The 26,506-nt window shown below is 40.1% G+C and overlaps 6 protein-coding genes across 9 annotated transcripts in view; 3 read left to right on the forward strand and 3 right to left on the reverse strand.

The window, feature by feature from the left end:
* glsb (glutaminase b) overlaps window positions 1–1,611 on the reverse strand; it is a 45,484-nt gene extending 43,873 nt beyond the window's left edge. The window contains exon 1 of one of the 2 annotated variants that reach the window (XM_022190236.2): window positions 1,195–1,610. In XM_022190236.2, coding sequence (XP_022045928.1) covers window positions 1,195–1,487 — 293 coding nt within the window. In that variant the 5' untranslated portion in view covers window positions 1,488–1,610. Of the gene's footprint in view, window positions 1–1,194 lie in introns of both variants that reach the window. The other variant, XM_022190237.2, reaches the window with a different exon arrangement.
* A 312-nt stretch (window positions 1,612–1,923) lies between these two features.
* fkbp7 (FKBP prolyl isomerase 7) lies at window positions 1,924–9,695 on the forward strand. The gene is made up of 4 exons (XM_022190239.2): window positions 1,924–3,125; window positions 3,494–3,645; window positions 6,263–6,390; window positions 8,260–9,695. The coding sequence occupies exons 1-4, from the start codon at window positions 2,908–2,910 to the stop codon at window positions 8,419–8,421; spliced, it is 660 nt and encodes a 219-aa protein (XP_022045931.1). The 5' UTR covers window positions 1,924–2,907; the 3' UTR covers window positions 8,422–9,695.
* A 1,561-nt stretch (window positions 9,696–11,256) lies between these two features.
* osgepl1 (O-sialoglycoprotein endopeptidase-like 1) lies at window positions 11,257–15,337 on the reverse strand. The gene is made up of 7 exons (XM_022190240.2): window positions 14,867–15,337; window positions 14,401–14,788; window positions 14,108–14,312; window positions 13,854–14,002; window positions 12,542–12,672; window positions 11,583–11,654; window positions 11,257–11,452 (listed from the first exon to the last, which is right to left on the reverse strand). The coding sequence occupies exons 1-7, from the start codon at window positions 15,070–15,072 to the stop codon at window positions 11,368–11,370; spliced, it is 1,236 nt and encodes a 411-aa protein (XP_022045932.2). The 5' UTR covers window positions 15,073–15,337; the 3' UTR covers window positions 11,257–11,367.
* Window positions 15,338–15,514: 177 nt separating this feature from the next.
* On the forward strand, window positions 15,515–18,456 carry alkbh6 (alkB homolog 6). 3 transcript variants are annotated; one of them, XM_022190244.2, is made up of 2 exons: window positions 15,515–15,622; window positions 17,289–18,456. In XM_022190244.2, the coding sequence occupies exon 2, from the start codon at window positions 17,294–17,296 to the stop codon at window positions 17,996–17,998; it is 705 nt and encodes a 234-aa protein (XP_022045936.2). In that variant the 5' UTR covers window positions 15,515–15,622; window positions 17,289–17,293; the 3' UTR covers window positions 17,999–18,456. The 3 variants fall into 3 exon arrangements, with proteins under 3 accessions (XP_022045936.2, XP_022045935.2, XP_051814518.1); XM_022190243.2 differs by having other exon boundaries at window positions 15,538–15,622; window positions 17,293–18,456; XM_051958558.1 differs by lacking the exon at window positions 15,515–15,622 and adding an exon at window positions 15,655–16,022.
* Window positions 15,528–20,798, forward strand: adat3 (adenosine deaminase tRNA specific 3). Its single transcript, XM_022190242.2, has 2 exons — window positions 15,528–15,622; window positions 19,626–20,798. Exons 1-2 carry the CDS (start codon window positions 15,611–15,613, stop codon window positions 20,685–20,687), a joined length of 1,074 nt encoding a protein of 357 aa, XP_022045934.2. The 5' UTR covers window positions 15,528–15,610; the 3' UTR covers window positions 20,688–20,798.
* A 1,496-nt stretch (window positions 20,799–22,294) lies between these two features.
* ormdl1 (ORMDL sphingolipid biosynthesis regulator 1) lies at window positions 22,295–26,360 on the reverse strand. The gene is made up of 4 exons (XM_022190245.2): window positions 26,221–26,360; window positions 24,829–25,008; window positions 23,572–23,723; window positions 22,295–23,268 (listed from the first exon to the last, which is right to left on the reverse strand). Exons 2-4 carry the CDS (start codon window positions 25,000–25,002, stop codon window positions 23,133–23,135), a joined length of 462 nt encoding a protein of 153 aa, XP_022045937.1. The 5' UTR covers window positions 25,003–25,008; window positions 26,221–26,360; the 3' UTR covers window positions 22,295–23,132.
* Window positions 26,361–26,506: the final 146 nt, after the last annotated feature.

Consider the following 26,506-nt stretch of genomic DNA (forward strand, 5'->3'; position numbering starts at 1 on the left):
GTAGTTACAATTATTTACTTCAAACTGCAGTTCTGAAAGTATAACCACAATTCTTTAGAAAAAACTTGAAGTGAATATAAATAAATCTGACACGGTGACTTACTCTGTCTCATCAGCATTTACTTTCATCTTGAAACTGTAAATCTGGGGATAAACTAAGTTATTAAATTTTGTAAAATGCATATTATGTTAATATATGGTACCCCAACAATAGCTTTCATTGCATTTTCATTATTAATTGCTGGTAGCAAAATGTGTTCATGTGGAACCTAGTATTGATGTGTTACTTAGTTATTACAAATAAGATATAAAACATCAAGGTAAAAACTTTTTATTATTATTATTCTAATGGTGTCATTACTGTCACGTGTACAGTTGAAGCCACACTCAGGATTCAATTGGTTTTCCCCCACAGATTTTCTATCATGGGACAGAAAGCAGACGCTGTCAGTAGTGTGGAGCAGCCCACCAGCTGTGACCTACAGTCACTTCTGGGAGAGAGTGGGAGGTCACTGCAGAAATGACTAGAAGCTTCATAAACCAGTACACACAGCCCGCCCTCCTGTAAGACAGCAATTATTACTATAAGCAACACAGTGAAAAGAGTATCAAATATGAACTCTCGTAGTTTTCTTATACCGACGACTTTGTGGTACTTTTTCTGTCCTGAGTGGGTACAGTCTATGGGTAAACCCTGCTGGCTCTGCTTATGTCTGACCTTATAGCAGGCCCGCTACTGTTTCACTTTCAGAACTGTTGCCCCATGCGGCGTCTTATCTACACAGAAACAGATAGCTAACCTAACAATACGTACAAGCCGGTCTGGCTAACCTAAATTCCAATTAACTGTAGGTTAACTTGGTATTTGATGACAGGATATTTATATCGGTATTTGGCATAAAGCCACGGGAGGCTGCCGGTATGAGCAAGTCACACATGGTGTGATAGCGGAGACAGCCATCATAGTTAGCTTGCATATTCTTACATATTACTTACAAGTGTTTGGGTTAAGGCTTTTTGACTATAATACATGTATTACACTTGTGTAATATGAGAAGAGGATGTTAAGTTCGCAAATTAATGCCCGCTGTCTGATAACCGCGTTTGTGGCGCTCTATGAACGTTGCATCCGCCTCTCTGCGTCATTTCATGGAGTCAGACGGTTCATTCCTCAAGAAACTACTTGACACCTACTTGTCGCTGGCACCATCCTTCTTCAGCTGGTCGTCCAGCTCCACAGCAGCACCTTCAGTTTTCGTGCAGTACGAGCGGAACGGGGCGGCGAAGGGCGCGGTGCGGACCGAAGGGCGGTGAACAGCGGCATGGAGAACCTTCAGTTGCGGAGACACAGCTCGGGCATCAATGGACGAGGCGCCGAAGCAGCAGTGGCGTGTCGGTAACCAGGTCTGTCTGGAGCCGATAGAGGGACGCTTGAGGGTGGCTTCAAACAACTCCTTCAGCACTGTCGAGAACCTAAAATGTAACATCTCAATCCTGTCAGGCAATGAGAGAAAAAATTTGTGGTTCCAAATATATCCGGTATAGACTGCAGCTTTATTAAGGATTTACTCCACTTGCGTTGCTGTGTGAGGCGATGAGTCACAGACGCCGGCGTCCAACAATATATATAAATGAGTAGGCCCCACCCCCGAGATTTCTATTGGACGAAATGAGGTGACGTAGGTGTTTAACGATAATTTATGACGCTCCAAAGTTAACTATTGGCCCATTCTAACGTCTATCAAATTTGGACCGGAAGATTATTGGCCCGATTAGCACTGACCTTTCTTGCTACCGTTGAAAAGCGTTATGGATATGGGTTATTAATGACTGTGGCTGTGCAGTATGCTTTCAGTATAGAAATAATAGCATTTATTATAATGAGTTCTGCATCAACGCCTGTACGAACGTCTTTAATCGGCTGTATTTTTTAAATGTATTTTTACATTTTTTTATTCATACATACATACATACATACATACATACATACATACATAACGTTTTTAGGTTTCCTAATAATACATTTTAAAAAGTCCGTATATTGCTACCACACATTGCTTCATGCTGATTAACAGAGTCTAAATACATTTTTAAAAATATGTAATAGCTATACTAAAGTGGCCCTGTGACAGACTGGTGACCTGTCCAGGGTGTCCCCTGGCTTCACTCTAGGTCAGCTGGATAGACTCCAGCCTCCTTCGACCCTACAGAGGATTAAGCGGTGTACAGATAATGGACGATGGCTATACTCAAGTGCAGCATTTTCTACTTTGGGCTTTTTAAAATGGGTGTTGACTTAGATCAGGCACATGCAAACTTACTTTGTGTTTATTTTTAATGTTCCTATATTACTATCTTGTCATAATGAACTGGTGAAACTTTGTAAAAATCTAAATAAAGCTCTGTGGTAAGACACAATTTGGGCTGGAAGCTCTGGACCTGCAGCTCCTCTTAATTTTACATAATAAGATGCAACATTAATGTTCCACATGTGTTGGAGACTTTATACTCGTGAGCTGTGTTTTTCATATTCTGACATTATTTCATCATTTTTAAAACTTAGTATAATTGCTGTTTAGGAAGTGGGTTGTTATTGCCCTTAGTTGGGTCTGTCAGGAAGAGTGTTACAACAAGACTGTGTGCCGCCCCTAAGTCCATGACTGCCCCCAGCAAGTTTCTTCAGTCCAGACAGCGACGTGTAGACAGTGAGAGCCAGCAGCACCTTCAGTTTTCTTGCAGAGTCCACAGTTTGAGCCTCTTGCACCGAAAGAGGTGGGCTTTGTGGGAGTCTTAACCCTGACAGTCTAAACTCAGGACATAATAAATTCCAGTACTACAGCTCCTCCGACCTCTCCCTTCGCTGCATTCAAACGTCACTTTCAGAAGTTGCCACGAAAGCAGAGCTTCATGATGTGGAAGTTGGTGAGCTGCACATTTTGCCTCTTTGTGTCCTCACAGCTGAGCTTGTGGTCCGTTTGGGCTTCAGCTGAGGAGCTGGAGGGAGAGGTGAAGACTGAGGTTTTATTTAAGCCCGAGGAGTGCACTCAGAGGAGCAAGAGAGGAGATCTGGTCAACGCTCACTACGATGGGTACCTCGCCAAAGATGGTTCCCAGTTTTACTGCAGGTTTGTGGGATAAGAAAAACATCTTCATCGAAAAAAATATCATCTACAACTTTAGGACTATAATTAATATTAAGTTTCCTATTGCCTGGGGTGAGTAATGATTAATCTGAAATCAATTTGCAGAATCATGCTGAATGTTAAGTTTTCCTTTATGTGTCTCATAGAATTCAGAAACCCTTTATTTTAATTTGATATATAAAACTATTGTTATGGGTACAGATGCAAAATGTTTAGATCTGTCCTTAATCCCTATTTCAACAGTCCTCATCTGGATCCACACTGAAGTCCTGTTGTGTTCACATTTATTCAGACTCTTATGTGCCCTGGTTGATTAGATGTTGTTTGTTTCTGTATCGCTTCTGCTTCAGTCGATCAGACAAAGATGGGCACCCTCAGTGGTTTGTGCTGGGTGTCGGACAAGTTATCAAAGGCCTTGACATTGGGATGATGGATATGTGTCCTGGAGAAAAGCGAAAGATAACAGTTCCATCTGTGTTGGCATTTGGTGAACAAGGCAAAGGTACTGACGAATTACCAAGAAAATAAACTATGTCCACACATTTTACGAGAGGCATTTTGACTTGTCAGTGCAGGGAAAGCCTACGTTGAGTTAATGGTGGTGCACTTCCATTAAGTGTTCCAGTAAACCATGACAGTGAGTGAGCCCCCATGCACTGAAACGGCACCAAATTAATGCAGATACACTTGTCCTTTTCCTGCTAAAACATGTCAAAAAGTTTGCTGTGAGAAAGATCATGAAGATACACTTGAATTGTTTAGTATTACACTTCACTCAGTTGGAGAATTTGCAAGAAACCCACTTAAAGACACAAGAATGTTCAAAAATCATGCTCCAGGCCCTGAACAACTTCTAATTCCTAGTTTGGGTTACTGTCAAGAACAATCCATCCTACATTTTTCACAGCTCAAGCATCTTTGCATAAACTGTTCCCTTAAAACTCCACGTCTTTAAAAAGTCCTCATTCTCCGTTAGTCATACAGGCTTTGAGGTATAATTTCTACTCCCAAACCAATGCTGATGACCCCTCTATGACACCAACAGAGTAATTTTCTCAGACAATAGAAGGAGCCACAGAACACATTTACCATACTGAGAAGAAATGATCATGTCAAATAGACAGACGAATGTGGAGCAATTTTAACACATTGAGACCTGATGAAACACATGTATGTACCTGTGTGTGCGATCATAGTTAATGAGTTAAAAAAGTAGAGAAAAGGTAATACAAATTATATAAAATGTCTATGCTATTTGGTTATCGTATTTTTGTGACATTAATACCTGCCATTTTGGTTTAAGAGTGGTTTATGAGTCACATATTCAGAGCATTTCCAGAGTTATCAACTAGTAGCTGGGACTGCATTGTGCTATTTTGGTTCAGTGGTACAAGAGCTGCCTTCATACTGTTTTGTCTTCTTTTGCAGCAGTTTAGCGTCACAAGCTTCACAATGTTTGGCATTCATCTCCACATGGCATGTACTGTAAGCATGCACACAGGTTAAAGGTCTCTGCTTCTCCTCTTCCTTGCATGTATTTAAGCACACTGTGCGAACTAACAGCTGATTGGATTTTTTTAACCTTTGATTACTTTTTCCTACAAACCTCTTTGGTGTTTATGTGACACCCGGCGTTTGTGTGTCTATCTGTCTGTCTGTTAGCAAGATAACTCAAAAACGCCTGGGCAGATTCAGATGAAATTTTGAGGGGATGTAGACTATGGTAAGAGGAAGAGCTGATTTAATTTTGGTGGCAATCCGGAAAGAATCCTGGATTCTGGATCACTTTGAATTTTTTAGTATGTTTTAGTATGTGGTCCAAAATATGACAAAAAAAACATCATAGGTTAGTATGTCGTCCAACAAATTGGAGCGAGGTGTCTAGGTAGCTCAACTGGTTAAGAAGGTGATTCGTAAACAGAACTGTGTCAGAGATGCAGGTTTGATTCCAGCTCATGATCCTTTACTGCATGGGTTTCCTGTTTTCCTCTCTATCCTTGGCGGAGGTCTGCACTCTCTGAGTGCTTTTCTAGTTTATACATGGTATTGTCTGACGTTGGTGTTGCAGAGCTGCTGTATTTTAGTCTGAACACTTCATTTCTGTCTTTATAGAAGAAATGGTTTTGCTGAGTGTGCATGTTGTTGCCACTGCATCAGTTTGCGACATAGTTTATATGTACTGCAGGACAGTACATATAAACCTATGCAAGACTATTTAATGGCTTTAATGTAGCCCTCTTCTTCTTTCTCTCAATTTCCTTCACAATTAAAAACTAGACAAGCACTCAGAGAGTGCAGTACTCCACCAAGGCTGTTCATTCTCCCATATGGCATTGTCAGAAATGCAACATTTTTTAAAAAAAATGCATTGATTGGTGTTCATCGTCAGAGTCCGACAGCGTTAGAATGGATATCTCAATCTCTGGTATTTTGTCTTCTGTTTACAAACACTGGCAAAGTGAAGCGTGATGTCACAGTTGGTAGGTCCTCATGATACAGTCAGCCAACTGGCTGGAAAAATTAATTTTCCGATGCCACCACAACAACTGAATATTCAGATATTTGGGTTCGCATGTAGTCATAGATAGAGTGACGCCGTGCCGTTATCTCGCAGTGGTACAGAAATCTTTGACAAATCTGTGGATCCAGACTATAAGCAGCATCACTGCTAAGATCTAATCAGTTTCTGACCTTCCCTGAAAATTTCATCAGGGACAGTCACCGATTGTCACATAACTCTGCTGCGTTCCTTGGCGGAGTAATAATCTTTCTTGCATGTTGCTTTCTATTCTCTCTTCTTGCTGGATGATGTGTCGAATCATTTTCAGGACTTTACAAATTTGGATAATTTTGCTCTTGAAGCCAAAACTATGTGATTGAGTGATTTGTGTTTCTCTGTTGTTTGCAGCTCTTCAAATTCAATTCAACAAAAAGTCTGGAAATGTACCTTAAACACCAATGAACTTAGTAAAAAATGTTTCTCCTCGACATGCAACGATCCAACAATTCCAGCCTTTAAATTGACGTATTATACTAATGTTTAGTAATCAATGATTACTTTTGTGTTACATGGTCTTTCAAAATTGTGATGTTCTGCTTTTTTCCCCTCCTAATAAAAGGTCCAGTGCCACCCAATGCTACTGTGGTCTTTGAGGTGGAGGTGTTCTCTGTGTCCAGGGGCCCACGCAGCATGGAGGCATTTGGAAAGATGGACATTGATAAAGACAAAAGTCTCACAAAGACGGAGGTAATTTATTTGTACAAGCCGGTAACCATCACAGGAGCACCTCAATTAGAACAGACATATTTGACTAGGTCTCTGAAAATAATGTAGAGTAAAAAAAAGTTGAAGTCAAATAAATTGGGTAAAAATCCACAAGAATTAAAGTTACATTGCAATGCGAGTTATGTATTGTCTGAGGTTGTTGATTCTGTTGTTTCAAAAATCAAATTTATTAATAGGAAATGGAAATGTGAGCTTGATACAGATTTGTTCTGCATAAAAAGTGAATGCTGCCTCTGTATCAGTTTTGACTCTGTGGACTTTAAGCAGATTTGTCTCACAACATCTGAGAGGTCTGGATGGTTAAAAATGGAGCAGCATTTAGTTAGTATTCTGTGTTTTATAAACCAACTAAAATGTTAACGTCTATACTTTGATCCACAAGAAACCCCTATAAAGACTCGGTGTGATTTATAAAAATTTGCCAGCTTGTTATTATGGTAATAACTATGGTCAGATGAACACATAGGGGGCCACTGGGGCAGAAATGAGCAGCTAGGCCTCTATTAACCACTCTTACTCTGTGTGTGCACTAAGTACAGTTGTTTAACACAAGAATAATACACCTCCCAAACATTGTGTTCAGGAGGGGTACATGATTAGGCATCAAAACAGGATCCAAAATTATGGAAAATATGCGTATTTCCTCTTTTTCACAAGACAGACAACATTCCCACTCTAATGTCTGGGTATAAGGTGTGGCAATAAAGGCAGGAGGTAATTAGTTTACCAAGACAGAGTTACATCACCTAATGTAAATGTGTGTTCACTTTTCTGTAACTGTCACAACAGCAAGCAGTAGAGGACTAAGTCACATTTTCATATCACTTTCAGCTGCTTGCTGTAGAACTTTGAGTCATATGAGAGATGTTTCCCACATTTCAGTGCCAATATTGTTCCAAATATTGGAGACTGGATCAATAAGGATCTAACAGAAAGTCTCACTGTGTTCCTTTTTTTCTGACAACGTGGAGATGAGCTGTCACACAGTTTCTAATCTGCAGATAAATTATTTGTTACACAACAGAGTTTTGTTTATGAGCGTGTTATCAGGCACTACGTCACTTGATGTGCTGGCTGCCCTCATATGAATGGCAAATATTACGTGAGTACCAGCTCATGTCAATGTGGACGGTATGTCTGCATGAAGCTGTGAGGAACATGAATGTTGACGTGACCTTTAAGCCGACACTAACACACCGGAGAAGCAGCCGGGTTGTATATCCATGTCTGAAAAGGTCTTCTTGCTCTAGCCTCATACAAGCACACATGGGATGTGTATCATTGTTGTTGGGCAGAAAGTATATAAAAGTTCAATTAAATCGGCATAAACCAGCTGATGTAACTGTAGTTTTAAAGGCCCTGGGGCATTTGAAAAAAAATAACCTTGGGAAAAATGTGTTTTCCATCATGGTGTGCCTTTGTTTAAATATGCTGACCTATTCTTACCAATCTTACATCTTTATATTAGCACATCTTTCCAAACAGCCTTGGGTAACCTTATCGATTTCCCTCATAAATAATGAAGGCTAGACATGTTGATAATCTTAATACCACACATAAGAAACATTCATTGATTGTACAATAAAGTTATTAGGCTGTCAGTCAATTTATTATCAACTTAAAGTCCCAATGTTATCTTTATTATTGATAGCACATCTAAAGAAGATAGAGAAGGTATCTGCCCTGCTTTCAGTATTATGTACAGTGAGATATGATATATGGCTAGTAGGGGCACAACAGTAGCTTGTTGTGTAAGAGCAGTGTGATTCAAGTGCAATATAGTTGTTGTTTTTCTGAAGTGGGAATGTTAAACTCTTCCTTTATTTTCAGGTTAAAGAATATTTGAAGCTGGGGTATGAAAAAAATGGGAAGCCTCGTGATGAGCCTTTCTATGAGAAGATTATGGCTGATATATTCCGCAAGATTGACCATGACCGAGACGGACTGATCAGTACGAAGGAGTATAATATTTATGAGCATGATGAGCTCTAATGTCTGAGGTGGTTGATTCTGTTGTTTTGTTTAGTTATGGTTTGTACTTTGAGTATTTAGAAAGAAAACAAGATTCGTTCATGAAATACAGGAAATGTCCATCAACAGATGTTCTTGCACTGTTAGATATACAGTATATTTAGTTTTTTTTTCAGTCTACACCTCTTTATGTCAACATGTCTCACCACTTCTACTTCAGCTAGTAGGTTATTGCTTTTCCTAAAGTGCCTTTTGAAAATCCCTACTTGTTTTCAGGCGTGCAGAAGCTGCTGTGGATTTACAGAAAAGTATCTCTTCCTCTTCTGTGGTTGTCTTTTTCTTCATTTTTGGCATCAGCTCAGTGGCATTAATACAAAGAGGATTCTTGGCTCTTTGTGTGACTGTTTTTTATGTTTTAAAATGTTTTGCTATGAAAAAAACTGTAGCAGTGATTATTTGATAATCAAAATACTGGAGGATGAGCGTTTTGTGGATGCATTATTTTTTTCTTTTAAGAGCAGACAAGGAATAAGTGAGATAGTCACTATTTCCAATCCAGCAAAGAACGTCTGCGGAACCTGTGAAAATGCGTACTTTTCTGCAAATACCACTAAATTTGATAATCTAAAAACATTTGTTCTTGGTTAACATATACATTTGCGGCACAAACACAAAACCTCAAGATTGCACAATGTTGTTGAATCATTGGCTCTTGAAACTTTAACGTGACTGTCATGTGAGAATGTGGTTTAACAAGACACAAGAATGAACAACTCTGACTTTCCCTACCCCTTTTGAATATTTAGTCCAACAATCTGCAATATAGCATTGATGTACAGCTCCACAGATAACAGTGGAAACTTTGAAAAAGAGACTGGCGTATATTTTTAGAACTAATCATATAAGAATTCCCAAACAGGATGTTTAATGAAAAGAAAATGTAAAGGAAATGAAATGTGAGACATCATTAATTGACAGTAAATGCACACACACGTTTTATGTCTTTATATGGTCAAAACTCTGATTACTATTGTACTCTGGTGAAGCATTTTTTCATTTAGTAACTAAGTCAAGAATTTACTACACTGTGTTTGATTTTGCGGCAAGAGAATAAATGAGAGAGATTTTGTATTTGCATTCAACCTCTAGCTTCGGTGCTGTAAGGACAGACCTGAATAAAAACATCACATTTTGCAGAACTGCGTGACTTTCTGACCAGAAATTACAAAATGACAATTTACTTGTCATATGTTGGTGTTTTCTTTATTCTGTGATAAATGCATTTTGTTTTTTCATCATCAGGTCAATTATTCTGGTTCTTTTGTTTGTTTTGGTGCACATGCATTAACTCACAATGAGACGGAGACAAGTATGTGGCTTATTGAGATTCAAATCACAGCTGCTAGACAGAGGTTGGACAGAAGTATGTGCCATGGACTCATGTCTGCCCCCTGCCTGCAGGAAACACTCAAATAGATCCATCCATCCATTATCTATACACCGCTTAATACTGATTAGGGTCATGTGGGGCTGGAGTCTATCCCAGCTGATTTGGAGTGAAGGCAGGGGTCACCAGTTTATGACAGGGTTGTAGCCTTAGAGACAACCACGCACGCTTACATTCACACCTATGGACAATTTAGAATCACCTATTAACCTCAGCATGTTTTTGGACTGTAGGAGGAAGCCAGAGTACCTGGAGAAAACCTACGCATGGACAGGGAGAACATGCAAACTCCATGCAGAAAGATCCCAGGACCAGGCTGGGACACTAACCACCAAGACTCAAATAGATGCAATACAGAAAACACTTAAACAGTTGTTATTAAATCATCTGCTCACCCAGCCTTACAGTGGTCTAGACTTCTCTTTTATTCCAATTAGGCAGCACATTAAATGTAGTTCTCTTCAGTTAAAGGAGATGGCAAAATTTTCCAGTGAGAACCAAGTTTTTGGCCCATGCACAATAGCTTGGTGGTTTGCACTTTTGCCTCACAGTCAGAAGATTCCCGGCTCGCCTCCTGGCCTGGGCCTGGGATCTTGCTACGTGGAGTTTGCATGTTCTCTCTGTGCATGTGTGGGTTTTCTCCAGATACTCTGGCTTCTTCCCACTATCCAAAATGAAAGATATTGAGTTTAAATGGTGATTCTAAATTGTCTGTGAGTGTGCCTGTTTGTCTCTATGTGTAGCCCTGTGATAGACTGGTGGCCTGCTGAGACAGACTTCAGCCCCACTGCGAGGATTAAGCGTTGGATAGATAATGGATGGATGGACAGTGCCATTGGTGCGTGTGATTAGGTGAAAGAGGAACACATTGTAAAAGTGCTTTGTAGAACCTGGTTAAAATTAAAAAGTTGGACCAATCTTGAATTAGCTGGAAAATATCACAAACCTGAAAGCCGTGCTGTATATACACTCGACAAAAATATAAACGCAACACTTTTGTTTTTGCTCCCATTTTTTATGAGATAAACTCAAAGATCTAAAACTTTTTCCACATACACAATATCACCATTTCTCTCAAATACTGTTCACAAATCTGTCTAAATCTGTGATAGTGAGCACTTCTCCTTTGCTGAGATAATCCATCCCACCTCACAGGTGTGCCATATCAAGATGCTGATTAGACACCATGATTAGTGCACATACTTAAATACTTTTACTTGAATTTTTGAAGGTAAAACTTTTACTTTCATTAGAATATTTTTCATAGTTTGGTATTAGTACTTAAGTAAACAAACTGAATATTTCTTACAGCTCAGGTAATTTGTGATCAGGAGCATATTGTTTGACTTATAATAAACTGAACTCATTCTGTGCAGTGAGAAAAATTCTTGATTAAACATCTAAAATGCTTCAGAGATTTACAAATATTTATTAATAAATATGTGCATGAAGCTTTTTACATGTTGTACAAAAACTATCAAAGACAAAACACTGTTTTACAGAACATAAGCAGCAGTCTGTCAGTTGGGGATCTTCATCCTGACTGATGGCAACCTGATCGCTGCAGCTTTCACCTCCGCTGAGATGTCAACACCTAAGGGTGCCCTGCAATGCAACAAATATGGCTTTTAATCAACAGTACAGCTCAAAAGGCCAGAATGTTTTTGTTTTGTATCTCAACAGTAAGTGAAAATAGTTTTACTGTGTTATGTTATTTTACTCAGCGTTGACTTACTTTGGCTCGTAGCAGACATCCACATTTGGAGGCAGTATCCCTTTCCCTTCTCTCAGACGTTCTACACCGTTCCTGGTTTAAAAAACAAGTTTGTCTCAAATGAGCAATTATCATACACTGCCTGTCCAAAAAACAAACTAAGCAAATAAGTAAGAGCCTTCCATTGGACAATTACTGCAGTGATGCTGGCAACAATTTATTTAACCCTATATGAAGCACTGAGGAGCTTCTCATTTCTTAAACAATAAATGTCGGAAGACATATCCCGTGATCTTAGAAAGGATGTTAATCTGTTTCAGACAGATCAAATTATTGGGCTGCTTTAAGCAAAGAAAACAACTAACAAGATTGCTGAAACTACCAAAATTAGATTAAGAACCATCCAATGCATTATTAAAACCTCAAAGATAGAGGTGAACCATCATCTTTGAGGAATAAATGTGGTCAGAACAAACTTTTAGAAGATCATAGGAAATCAGTAGTAGAACTTACTGCTATGTTTAATAGTTAAAGAGCAAACTCAAGGGATTGGGACTAAACAGCTGTGTACCCTTAGAAAACCACTGATCAGTGACGCTAATCAGGAAAAAAAAGCTTCAGTTTGCTAGGGAACATAAAGACAGGACTCTGGAGCAATGACAGAAGATCATGTGGTCTGATGAGTCCAGATTTACCCTGTTCCAAAGTCATGGGCGCATCAGAGTAATGAGAGAGGCAGAAGAAGTGATGCACTCATCATACCTACTGCCTACAAGCTTGTGGGGGTTAGGGTTATGATCTAGGATTAGTCAAGTTATGCAACTCTGGACAGAAATTAATGCTGTGACACTGCAGAGGCTAACTGAAATAATGCCACGGTGAATGTGTGAAAAATACAAATATTAGAATGTGTGACTTTTTTTTGGACAGGCAGTGTTTATTAAATGAGAGCTGATTCACTGACATTACTGTATACATACCATGCAATCATCACTCCGTTGTCGGTGCAGAATTTGGCTGGAGGACAGAGCAGGTGTAGTCCTGTCATCTCAGTGATAAGCGTCAAAGCCTTCCGGATGTACTGATTGCTTGCAACTCCTCCAGACACCACCTAGAAAAGAAGAGTTACTGAGGAATTCTTTAAATCTAAATGTATATCCACTATGTTCAGATGTATGAAACAGATGTTATCCTGTGTTGTTCTTACTGTCAACACATTCCATGAAAAGACTAAAGGCAGCGATGTGTCGGTGTGTCTTCTCTTGCAGCATCATAAAACAAGGTTAAATAGCATTCTAAAACAGCTGGGTACTGTAGTTTTTCCTCACAAGAGCAGTGCATCTGTTAAGGACTATTTTCAGCTGTGGATCAATATATTTGGTATACTAGTGAATATTCAGAGACTAATTATTGTTCACAATGAGAGAAACTTCTGACAGGCTTATTTAAAAAGTTGATCTACAATTGATTTATATTTGTGGTGCTAAAGCTTGGTGTAAAAAAGTTCAAGAGATCTACATTTTGTGTTTAAGTACAATACAAATTTTATAAACACTGGCTTGGAATGAAAGAGCTACAGCCACATGTAGACTTGAGCAGAAACTCAGAGACATGCAACGGTCTCCTGGCCTGGGACATTGTGGGTGATGGATTACCTGCTTGTTAGACCACCATGTAATAAGGATCCTGAATTCCAGATAAGCTTCTAAGCAGCACTGGACTCAGATAACTGTTCCCCATACCCTCTTCTGCACTCTCTATACCACAGATTTCCACCAGAACACTGCCTCATGAAATCCACCACAATCCAATTAAATAACTTAAAGTAACTCTTCTTTTGAAGGGGGTTCACGTAAGCATTTATAACACCTACATACACACTGCATGGTACCTGACAAATGTAAACAGTCACACATGCTTGTTCCACCCACTGATAAAGGGTTATTACTATTCTTTTGATGTCAAAGTGATATATATATATATATATATATATATATATATTTATATTGCCTCTATATGTAGCCCTGTGATAGACTGGTGACCTGTCCAGGGTGTCACCTGCCTTCACCCTAAGTCAGCTGGGATCCCAGTGAGGATTAAGTGGTGTATAGATAATGAACGGAAGGATGGATGGTTGCTACAAGGGTTCCATTTACAGCCATTTACACACAAGCACTCTGAAATCATTTCTAGGCTCCTGTTGCAATATGTAGTTGTTAAGAATCAGCAGAAACACTGTAGCAATCTTAGCTTCACTCTTTAAAAAAACACCAAGTGAAGAAAAGCACTCACCAATGTGGGACTGTTTGATTGCAGCAGACCTTTAGCCTTACAAAACAAGATGGCTCGATGCGTTCGCTTTGCTAGATGAGTGGCAATGGTGTGCTGTGTGGCAGCTGCAATGTCATTCACACATGTCAACAGTGTCCCCTGTTTTACACCTGCAGAAGGACGTACAAGGGACAACAAATTTATTGATGGCTGTGCATCACTGGTAAATGTGACACATGGCTGTCACTCACAATTATCTTTGTGTGTTTTCATACCTTCCTCAGCCTCTTGTTTCATTATCGTCATTGTAATTTGATTCCGCAGTCCAGCAAAAGAAAAGCAGCAGTCATAAGTTTGTCCCATAGGTGTTGTCAAAGGGAACCTTGTCCTGTCACCATCTTTTGCTAGCAGCTCTATAGCTTGTCCTCCACTCAGTGTGGAGCACTGTGGGTGTTTTATGAGGGATAAACGTCTGGCCACCTGTAAGCCACAAAAAAATATTTAAGTTTTGTTTATGATCACAGTTTAAACATCAGCACCTTCAACAAAAGCTTAATGTTAGCATTACTTTATCCAGTGTGTCCCCTGGAGCTTCATCCAGCGTGTGACCCAAAAGCAGAAAGTCATCAACACCACGAGCCACAGCGAGGAGGGAGTGACCACCGGAAATGAGCAGCACCAGAAAGGGGAAGGCAACAGGTTGAAGCATCCTGACAGTCAGAGCGTGGGCTTCCATGTGGTGGATGGGGATGAACGGCTTGTTGTGCTGCCTCACAAACCTCAGGCTGAACTCAAGACCAATGCCCAAGCTCAGGGCCAAGCCCGGCTTCACAGTGGTGGCTACAGCTGAGAGCTGCCCTGGGGTCACACTGCTCCTCTCCAAAGCCTCCTGGACCACACGCTCTATGTTTTCTCTGTGGAGCTGTTGAGCCACTGTGGGGATGATGCCACCAGTCCTACAGCATTCAGGACAGAAGTAATACGTCAAATTAAAACTCCAAACAGCACCAATGACCTTACTATGTGACACCTACCTCAGATGAACTTCTTTCTGTGAATGCAGAGACTCTCCCAGTATTGCACCCTTCTCATCCAGCACAGCAGCTCCAGTGTCATCACAGCTTGTCTCAATACCTAAAACCAGTCTGGAGGAGGAGGCTTTTCCAGACGGAGGACTGAAACACAGTGTGCGTCTACAGCGCAGGAGCCGGCGCGCAATTTTTGCATTTACAAGGAACATGGCCACGAATCTTAAGTTCTACCTTTCAGTAACTCAGGGTGACCTCACCTCAGTTCCATTTGAATTTTAAACAAACAACATGTAATAAAAACACAGACATGATTAAATCGATGCCATTAGCCGTCAGAGCAATGAACCAGTAACAGAAAACATTGGAAGCACCTAAGGCTATGAAGGAAATCACTTGACTTTCTTTCTTTCTTGCTCCAACCATAGACTGGCTCCATGGGCTCCAACGAGGTCTGACTGCGTCACATGTAAATAATTCCGTCCACGGCCAACTTGGTTCCCTTTCATTAAGTGCAGAAAGTCAACGTAAAGACATTAACAAAAAGGTGGACTAACAATTTTCCATTAGAACTTCCACACGGACACTTGAACGGAGCCACTATTTGAATATTCCTTTAGAAAATAAAGCATGGGTCAAAAAAGTCGAGGTTTTGTTTTTTACGGACGTTTTAGTCAGCTGTACATGTATATATGCTTGGAGTCGTGCGACAGTGCTTCTTGACAAAACGGTGTTTACTTCAAAATATTGATGTCGAATGAGGTAAATCTGATTTTGTTGATGTCTGTTCTTGGTTATAATCTAAGAAAATGTAAGTCTTTATTGGTAGCGGCCCTGTCCAAGTGGCGCTTCGATAGTTATTTAGTCTTCTTCCGTGTAGTAAGTCGTGCTGCCTTCAGGTTTGCCAATAAATGTCATACTAATAATAAAAGCGCACAATAACTCTGGAATAGAGTACTGTGTTGTTGACAGATTCCTCGGAGTTGCCTACACATTTGCTGAAGCAGACGGTGTTGTGTATATAAAGCCAACATATACATTTGGCATTGCTGAAATAAGACAATACTAACGTGTGCTGTACGTCACGGTGTGGTTACTTTAAGGGTTTCATGTAAAGACACAACACTAGTAAGCCGCAGCACCATTACGTTCAATTGAACGCGTACGTATGGATTTTTTTTCTGTTTTTAACTGCAAAAATCAAACCTGTATCGTCTTTAAAGGTGTCAGTGAACTTGTAACACATCACAAAATCTATGTGAGGCTCTGTATGTACTGTATTGGGTGTGTTGTAGGCACAGAATGTATGCAAAGGTATAAATAAGCTAAAAGTTGCTAATGCTATCAACGGACCATGCAACATTGCGGCGGTGAAGTCAGCTTCAGATTCGTAGTTAAGGGAAAAGTCAGTGAGAACTAAACTTTGTTCACATTGGATAATGATGTAAAACAGTGTTATACATTTTAGGTAAATCCCTAATCATTTCCTAAGATCCACTCCACAAACAGCTAGAATAGACTGATCAAATCTGGGCAGGGTTATGCAAGAAAGGATATATTCTTTAAACTCCAGTCTCTGATTTATCAAGCATTTATTATCTATTTCAGAAAATGCAGAGAAATAACCCGTCTTTTGTGCATGGAACACTGGATATCAGGTCCAAAAACCACTATGCCTGGACTTACCAAATGTGCACTATGTTAAAGAGACTAAAGACTCTTTATACTATGATCTTTTGTTTGTGAAACTTTAGTTCTCGTATTGAAAATGTGAAAAAAGGGAAGATTTTACTGCTTTTGTTGTGTGCAGACCACATCAGACCAGATCCAGATCTATTTCCACAATATATACAACCTTTCTTTTTACAAAGTCACTAAGCGAGGAAAGGTCTCACAAATCAGAAACTGTGTTTTAAAGACTCTTGGGCCTCTCTGGCATAATCCAAGGTAGATTTAACCAGTCTGTATGTAGTAGTTTTTGATCTGAACCAAGGCTAATATGGTCTATGCACAAAAAAGCAGTGAAACCCCAATTTTCTTTTTGCATTTTTACAAATATAATAAAGGTTTTATAAATTTGAAAATGGGTTTCAGATGGCATTAAGGATGCATCTTACACATCTAAAAGAGTTTTCATTTTATTTAACTTTTTCCTTGGATGTTGAAACTGAAGCTGACTTCAGTGTTGTTGCACATGCAGGGAAATGCCTGGGAAGAGGTGTGACGAGGATGTCCTGCTGCACGTACAGTACATTCAATTATTAGTTTGGATAGTCTGGACATTTTAATACGTATCTTAGACATTTTATTGGTTGTTAACGCAAGCTGAGGTACACATACTTCCTGCTGTTAGCCACTGCCAAATGTGACAGAATTAGCTTTTCTTGACTTGGGTTTTAATAAGTATTTCATGTTAACTTTTCCAAAGGAAGCATGGAACACCCTGCTTGCATTTCGGTGGACTTGAAGCAGTTTGTCGTAAGTGATGCCCCACCAACAGTGTATTACATCCCAGATTTCATATCTGAAGATGAGGAGTCCTACCTGCTACGACAGGTCTATAACTCTCCTAAAACTAAATGGACACAGTTGTCAGGTAGAAGGCTTCAGAATTGGGGAGGGTTACCACATCCCAAAGGCATGCTGGCAGAGAAGATCCCTGACTGGCTCCACGTGTACTGTGAGAAAATTTCCTCTCTCGGTGCATTCAGTGGGAAAACAGCCAATCATGTGTTGGTGAATGAGTATAATCCAGGAGAAGGGATTATGCCCCATGAGGACGGCCCGCTGTACCACCCTACTGTCACCACTATAAGCCTGGGCTCTCACACGCTGCTCAACTTCTACTCGCCGATCAGCAGCCTGGAGGACGAGACACCACAGACAGAGGAGAACCGCTATCTGTTCTCCCTGCTGGTGAAGCCACGCAGTCTTCTTATCCTGCAGGATGAAATGTACCAGCGACTCCTTCATGGCATTCAGGGATGCGAGCAGGACACGCTGACGGACAAGGTGGTGAACCTGTCTGCTGCCGGGGCCATGCCAGGGGACACGCTGACCCGAAGCACCAGAGTGTCACTGACCATACGACATGTGCCCAAAGTTATGAAGACGAAGCTTATGCTAGGAAGAAAATGAACGCTGACACTGCAACACCTGATATACATGAGAGTAACCTACAGACTAATGACGCGTCCATGCTGAATCAGTTTACTAAATATCTGTGGATGACAATGCATCTGGGATTGTAACTAGAAATCATTTCAATTGTGGATATATTGCTTTAATATTTTAAGGGTTACTAAGACCAATATAGAATATATCTATGTAATAAATACCAACACTAGTCCACAAATAATTACCAGAGCTCAGAATGGCTCCTTTAAACGTCTTACTCTGATCATCAGCCAAGAAAGATTTATTTTGATTTTAGTTTGCATCTGTGAAGCTGTAATCACACAAAGGACAAACATTTATTTTGTACATATCAGTTGTAATTATTATTCAAGTTTAAGAACTGAAATAAGATTTTTGTTGACTTCATACATTGTTGTTTTGCTAATACATACATGAAATAAATCTGACGCTGTAATTTATTTATGCATTCTATCCTTATTGAAGTTACATAATCGGGGGGATGTATGGGTTGGTGTCTTCCTTCAGGGCATTTCAGCATAAGTTACTTCATTTTCTGCATTCTGGTGGATTCTTAGGCACTGGTTTATGCCTTTTTTCAGAAGTGCTGTTATGCTGGAAAGGTCAATTCATAATATAATGGAAAATAATGCGATAAGGCTCTTAGGCTTTCTCTATTTTAAAATATTTATTCTCCACATCAACTTTTCTCATTTAATATTATCACTGCTGAGTCAACACAAATATTTTTTTTTTTTTGAAAAAGTAAAAGCCTTTGTTTTTATTGTGGGGGATAAATATTGAAATATGAGTGCTGCACAACCTGTGTAAACAATTCTTTAGCGTTTTGTGGCTCGTGATAGTGGTTGATGTGCGTTATAGGAAAAAAAATGTTTAAGTGCCTTTGGAGTTTGACTCATGCAAGTGATTACAAGTCAAAATATTTCATAGGTCAGAAAGAACCAAATGGACACTGGTTCTCTAACATTTCTTGTGTTTTTAGCAGCCACTGCACATTGTCCTACGTGGTTGGAGAGAAGGTGAGGTGCAGGGTGTTCATTTGGCTGCATTCTGCAACCTCACCACTAGATGACACTAAATCCAACATAATACACCTTTAGTGCAGTCCATCAATCTAAGTCTTAACTATACTCCCTTTAAGACACATTCCTTGAATGCACTGTAGGTAATATCAGCTTACTCTCACTACTACAGAGCATGTGCATTATTACCCCTGTACCATATTCTGTACAAATACAAGTTCTGGGTTGCTTTGCGGACTCTTGCAAACTTTGCGAGATGATGAAATTTATGTCTTGCAGGCATGGAAAGTATAACACTGGCCTTATAAGAGCACACTACTCTGATGGAGTGCACCTTTAATGGCTTCATATCGACCTGGCTGAATAATTTACCACCAAAACTGTGTACTTAATCAACTTGGATTTGTTACAAGTTCACCGTTACCTTTGAAAGATGAACTGGCTTGTTCGTGTTTTTTGCGATGTTAAAGAATTGGATAAATGTCTTCTGGCCAAAAGCTGTTGTATTATAGACCAGTCCTGATTTGTGTTCAAGACAACTGAAAGGTTTTCTCATCATGTGCTCTGTCCTGCAAATGTGCTGACAGGAGGACACCAACACAATGGAGCCACAGATGAAACGCTGGAAAGGGTCAGTGTGCGATGCCGACTCCTGGGTTGCTTATCCTGTACTGTCAGATGAGCAGTCACAAGACGTCGAGCTGACAGAGGCGTTTGCTGCACCCATTGTCAACAAGAAAGAGACGTCTCGACTTGTCAGGGAGCTGAACAGCCTCTACCCGCTGAACAGCCTTCCGCACATAAAGAGGGTGCGGGCGTGCAAGGCGAAGGGCAGCCTTCACCCGCTGGAGGTGCTTATATGCCTTATCAGTGATGCACCAGACATGAAAGAGGTCAGCATCGACTCTCTGCTGCCCTCAGATGGAGTTAAACCTGACGGACTCGGTGAGCTGTTTGTGGTGAAGGTTCCTGCACGTCCCCCCCTGACCCGGCCCCAGTTTGAACTAGCAAGCCAACACTGGCCAACATCCTTCCATGAGGACAAACTGGTGACAGTGGCCCTGAGAGGAGAGCGCTTCACCCCTACTCAGAAAGCCACGATGCACTTGTACATGATGTCGGCTTTGACTGCTGCCAAAACTGGAAAGGAGTTGGGGATGGAAGCAGTCGGGGCCGTCGTGGTCGACCCAAAGACGGAAAGAATCGTTGCAGTGGGCCACGACTGCAGAGGTGACCACCCTCTGCACCACGCAGTCATGGTCTGCATCGACCTTGTGGCTCGGAGTCAGGGCGGCGGATGTTTTTGTTTTGACCGTTATTCCGCTTGCCGATTTACCCCAGCTGCATCGAATCCATCTCAAAATGTACCTGATTCAGATGCAGGTTCTCAGCCGTACATATGCACTGGGTATGACCTGTATGTGACCAGAGAACCTTGTGTTATGTGTGCCATGGCGCTGGTGCACTCCCGGATTGGGCGGGTTTTCTATGGGACAGCCTCTTTAGATGGGGCGTTAGGGACGAAGTACAAAATCCATTCACAGAAAGATCTCAACCATCGCTTTGAAGTGTACAAAGGAGTGTTGAGCAAGGCGTGTGAAGATCTTAGCAGTTCAGATGACCACAACAAAAAGGACAGCGTACAATAACTTGAAGTATCTGTTTTGTCATTGGTAATTCACTAGAAATTCTGAAGATCTCAAGAAGTGCGAAATAAATATTTTACATCAACATTTATTTAAAATAAAGTTTTAATCATATGATTCTTGCAGCTGAGTACTATGTTGGTGCTGACTTTTCATAAGGTTACCCACAGGCTCGGTGGACGTAGAGTGGCAAGAGTTCGTCAGTCAGTTGTCAACTGTTTTGACAATGAATTTACTAGTGTGGCTAATTTTTTTTAAGGAATAAAGTAAATAGTAAACATTTTCTGGTTTCTTTCTTCTGTGACAGCAAACAGAATAGCTTTTGGTTGTGGACAAAACATTTGAGGACGTCATCTTGGGCTCAAGCAAACACTGATCGGCATTTCTAAGTTTCTGAATTATAGACTGAATCAAGAAAATAATCAACAATGAAAATAATCTTTAGCTGCAACCCTATTTAGAAGAAATGCAAAGATAATCAGTGACACTGAAGCCTAACTCAGGAGTAATATTGCCATTTTGTGAAGTATTGTAACAGCTACTGCAAGAATCAGGAAGCAGAGCTTCTCAGTGCAAACGTCTAAATGAGGGCATTGTTTTTGTACTTTTTTAAAGAGATGCAAAGTTTTAACTCTTCATTTTTTGCCTTTGGGTGCAGATGTGGAACTCTTCACATTACTTCTACCTACCATACTATGTCACTTACCTACGGTAATAGAAAAACAATAATGTAAGAGGTTTCAAACTGCAGGTTCTTTCTTAAACAGCCTATGGTTTGGAGATGTAGCGGTTTCCTTCTACTGGCAAATAAAGTAATGGCAGCTAACAGTTTGACACATACGCCACCTGCAGGTTATGTGTAACTACTGCAGTATGATTTGTTTATAACTTAAAGCTAGACTACTGGGCTTTTGCATGTAATTGGACGTTTTATTCAAGCCCTTGCCAGACAAACTCACAAAGTGATGATGGATTCTAAGAGCAACAAGTGAATGTCTGTATTTCCCAGTACACTGGAGTTTATAACTGAGTTGAAGAGGAGCACAGCCATAGCAACAGAGACAGCGCTACAGGATACAACTGTGGCTTCATGTCAGGTAGATGGAGCAGCAAAAAGTGGAGGGTTAGGGTTAGGCAGGAGGCATCAACAGTGGCTTGATGGGTGTTGATGCCTCTTCTGACAGGCCTTGATTTAGCACTATTACTGCAGGTCAAAAGTTATGGAGTATTCTGTATTGTCTGAAATGTATAAAATAAGTCTTATCTAAAACATGAGTTTCAGAACAGGTTTTCAAACATGTTCTTTGCATACTCGTAAAATTCTTTGATAATGCTTTTTTGTGTGTGTTTGCCTTTTTTTGATAGCTACAGTAGAGAGAGTTGGGAATGCTGGGAAGGAGAGCAGCAGAAATAACTGAAAATGCATTTCTTATGTGTTAAATAGCCTCGCCACTCAGGCATCCAATCACCCCGAGTTCCCCGATAATTCTGAAAGAATCCTCGAATGACTTGACTTTTCCTTTGTGCAAAGTACCAGAAAGTTTCATCACTATCCGGAGAGTCCACAATGAATGGGAACCATGCAATGAATAGTCATGAGATGCAGCAGCTGGAGGGCACAAACTTTTAATAAGATTAAGAACAACAAATATCAAGTACTATGAGCGATGGCCAAACAAAGCAGGACTAGCTGCCTTGATTATAGCAAAAAGTCCTAATCTGAGGACAGCAGCTACATGAGTGTAAGTTTATCACAAAGACATTGTAGTTCTCCCTCAGTAAACACTTTAAACCCGACAACAATAATTTGTCTCATTTCTACAGACAAGATTTTTTCTTTAACATACAGGACATAACATTCACAAAAAATAAACTGTACAATGAAAAAAGTCTGCTCTGTTTTGATTGAGCTACAAATGAGCAATGATTTACATACCAAGAAAATCATGCTAATAAAGAGAACAATTCTTTTCTTCGCTCAGCATGAATATGTTTGACATCCATTACAAAATGAGAGTACCAATAAACGGTGAGCCACAGGCTCCTCTCCTTACAAAGTAAACATCTTTGAAAAATACATTTGGAACATCTCTGTGACTAGAAACAGACTCATACTCACAATTTGTGTCACTGTGTGAATTGAGGGTAAAGAAAGGAAAGAAAAATTAAACTCAACCAAAAGCCTCACTGATGCCTGGGCCAGCCCAGGTCTGTGCAGGCCAAAAATACATCATTAAATATTCACATAAGTTAGTAATGCATATGGCATCCTGTCATCTACAAATGTCTCCTGTTTATCTTTTTTTAAAAACATTTCGTCTTAAACCCGATATATCTCAATGACAACAGGGGCCTTTACACAAACTGTATGACTTAGTACACACATCGGCGGTACACACTACACAGGAATTAGCTTCTGTTGCTGAGAGGCACAGCATTTACAATAACTTAATACTTGTTGATACCAAAAATTCTCACTCCGTGTAGTTGTGGCAGCTTCGGGATCAGGACGCTTAATAGTGAAGCGGTGTTGATGACAAAGTGTGTTGTGTCATATTTTGTGTAGAAACTTGCGAGGAAGTATCTGTGGAAAAGAACAGACGCTTTACTTGAAAAATTCATCAAAAAATAGTTCTAATCCAAGAAGCTGTCTGCAAGATATTAACTGTGACGTGCATGAGTTGTTGCAGAGAGTCTGTAAATTGTAGCATTTCAGTTTCCATGACTATTCTATGAAAATGAAAACTGTAGCTATCATCAAAAGTTGTAAAGCTGAGGATGAATTAACTTCCTGGTGTTCAGAGTGAAAGATCAAGGACTTGGTAAAATGTTACTTTCCTAAAATATGCATCTATCTTGAGACATAATCATAGGATCTAATACATACAGAATGATTGGGGAGATTGTGAAGAATTTTCTAGATGAGGTGAACTGTACGCCGTAGTCGAGCTGTTCCCAGTGAGTAAGAAGTCTGGCTTTTCCTTGGTCAGGGGTCTCAAAAGGTGTGCCTTTCACGGCATGCATAAAGACATACATTCCCTGTAGAGACAAAAAACACAGCGAAGTACAGTAATTAGAGCGTGTAAAGAACAAGACTGTACAGACTGAATAAATAGAGGAGCTCTGTTGTAACATCATGAAATGTCAGAAAACATCTGATTTTCGAGTGTTTTGAAAAATACAGAAACAGTGATGTAACGACCTGTTCTAACACTTATCAAAGATCATTTGGTTCAGGAATGCAAACACAGTGTGTTAAGTCTTCTGGTGTTTACTTCTGTCTGACAAACTATAGAATAAAAACCACCAACTTTGAGCTGCTGTATGAGTCTGTCTATCTGTCCCAACAGAAGCAAAACAGCTCAAGCCGGGTGCTTGTGCTGCTTAGGGCCTTGATAAACACACATTTAAGGGACAAAAAAAGAAAACTGGCATAGAATGACGTCCTCTTACTGCAAACTAAGTTAGCTATCTTGGGAATGACACTAACTTCTAATTACATGCCTCTGTGTCAGAACACTGGAATTCAGCTTTAGATGGAAAACCTTCATTACAGAGGAAAAAGTAATAAACTAAAATGCTGAGGTACAGCCAAGGCATAATCAGCACACTACTGTTGTATTGTGGTGGGAAACAATAGGCTATAGTTAACCTTAGCCGTTACTGTTAATAGCCTCCCGTATTGGCTGCTATACACAATCTTTGTTAAGCACTTGGAGCTTGCACTATTCAATGATATCACACATGTTCACTTTGTTTCTTTATTTGAGGCCAGCCGTGTAACAATGAAAGGTCAGTTTTGTCTACAGACCTTATGTGGTGTGGAGAAATCATTATAATAGGTCACGCATCTGGCTGTCACAAGAACAGCCTCCCCAAAATAGAGCATTTCTTAACAAGCTCACACAAGCACAGGCACGGCACAGGACAACAGACGCCTGGCTGTTGAGATAAACATGCATGCAACCTTCAACTAGCATGAGATGCTAACAGCCAACTGTGTGGTATTCAAAATGTTATCTGAATCCCTGTGAGATCAAAATGCTTCATTGCTTTGGTATGTGATCCGACTGCATAGTGAATAGCCTAGTTTGTGGGTTTGGTGCAGGGAGCAGCACTGTGACAGTGGGGGAATTTAACTTACAAAATTGTGTATGACATTTGTTAGAGTCCACACCACTGGCACGCTGAAGAAGGGTATGCTCAGGAGCACAATGTGAAGTATTCCTACACCAAGTGCATAGGTCAGCCAGATCCCTCGGCTGTTCATCACCCGAGTGTTTGGATTCACCTCACTGTGTGCCACACCCACATTCATTCTGGTCTGCAGACAGAAAAACATCCACACAACAATATTTCACTTCAATGCATCTCATTTGTAGTTTTTCTTCCCCTACTAAAGTAAATCTGTTTTGATTCATTACATCTGGAGATTAAACATTCATTTTTTTTAGATTATCGGTGCACTGCATGTACTCCAACACTTTAAAATGTCAGATCAATGATTGTGCCAATTGCTGTTAAACAAGCTCTGAAGTCTACTGCACTGTGCTGTATGCAAAGTATCTACAAACTTCTGGAATATCTTTGATCTCAACTAAAATTATGCAACATTTATGATTGCTTATATGGTATCGCTTCAGTTAAAGAATCAAATTGTCCTACTGAAGTGTCACAGGAGCACTTTGCCCTGCCTGAGTCCAAATGTGATAACAGATAAACACCTTGTGCAATCTCGCTGAACTTTGCCCTCTGGCACACTTTTAGTTGCCAGGCTGTACTAAAGAATAAAAACAGCTCAAGTTACAGTCATTAAAAGCAATTATAACCTAAATACCACAGCCCCAGTCATTTAAACTTTATGTGTCATTGTACTTGATAATTATGTAATTATTGAAACATAAAATGTGCATGAGGATATTGCTGAACACACGCTCTGATTCCATCTAAAAGCAGCTGAGCTTTTGCAAATATCCATATAAGTGTAAATAATTTCTAGTCTAGTCAGTGTAACATGAAGCTGTGTATTTGTTACATGTAGGTTACTGTTGCACAGACACATTCGAAGTTGATACAGTGTGTAACAGATGCATTAGGTCTGACAACTTATCTTATAACAAGACCACTGACCTGTGAGAAGACAGTCTGAAAACTCAATTTAACTTAAGTTACAAAGAAATAATAGGCGATTTGGTGGTCAAGCTACTGACACTGGCTTCGTCTATTTGCTGATTAATTATCGTGACTACAGCAAAATTCAACCATTGATCTGACTAAATAAACCATTATATGAAATCATATGGTTTGAAATTCGTATTGATCTAATGTAAACCAGTATTAACGATCCTTTAACTTTGTCTCGATAAATAGATGTGTAAACATGAGACGTCCCTTGGACATTTTTTCGTTTCCAGCACATAGCCCGACCCAGCCCACTACCATCCATAAACCAAGTTAGTCTTTACACAAATAAGAAACGCTAAGTTACTTAAAAGTGCAAAATAAAACACCCACAAACGCAGTATTGCAAACTTACGAGTAGGAGCGAGCAGTGGAGGTATTTCTACAGACTAACTGCTGTACACAGAAATGGTTTATCCCTTGTTGTGCTCAGTCCCCCGCAGGCGCAGACAGCACGACGTAACTGACCTGAGCGGAAGTAGACGTGGTTTCAAGTGGGGATATTTGGTGCTTTCATTTGACTTCCCAGGCGGTGTCCCGCCCACAACAAGTCTCATGGAGCAGTTGGTTATGTCAAAGACTGGATTGTACGAGTAAGCTTTAGCTAGAACCAGACTGTGTTCAGGTGAATTGTGAAAATC

This window comes from Acanthochromis polyacanthus, chromosome 14 (genome assembly GCF_021347895.1).
Source record: "Acanthochromis polyacanthus isolate Apoly-LR-REF ecotype Palm Island chromosome 14, KAUST_Apoly_ChrSc, whole genome shotgun sequence".
In the NCBI taxonomy this organism is placed as follows: domain Eukaryota; kingdom Metazoa; phylum Chordata; class Actinopteri; family Pomacentridae; genus Acanthochromis; species Acanthochromis polyacanthus.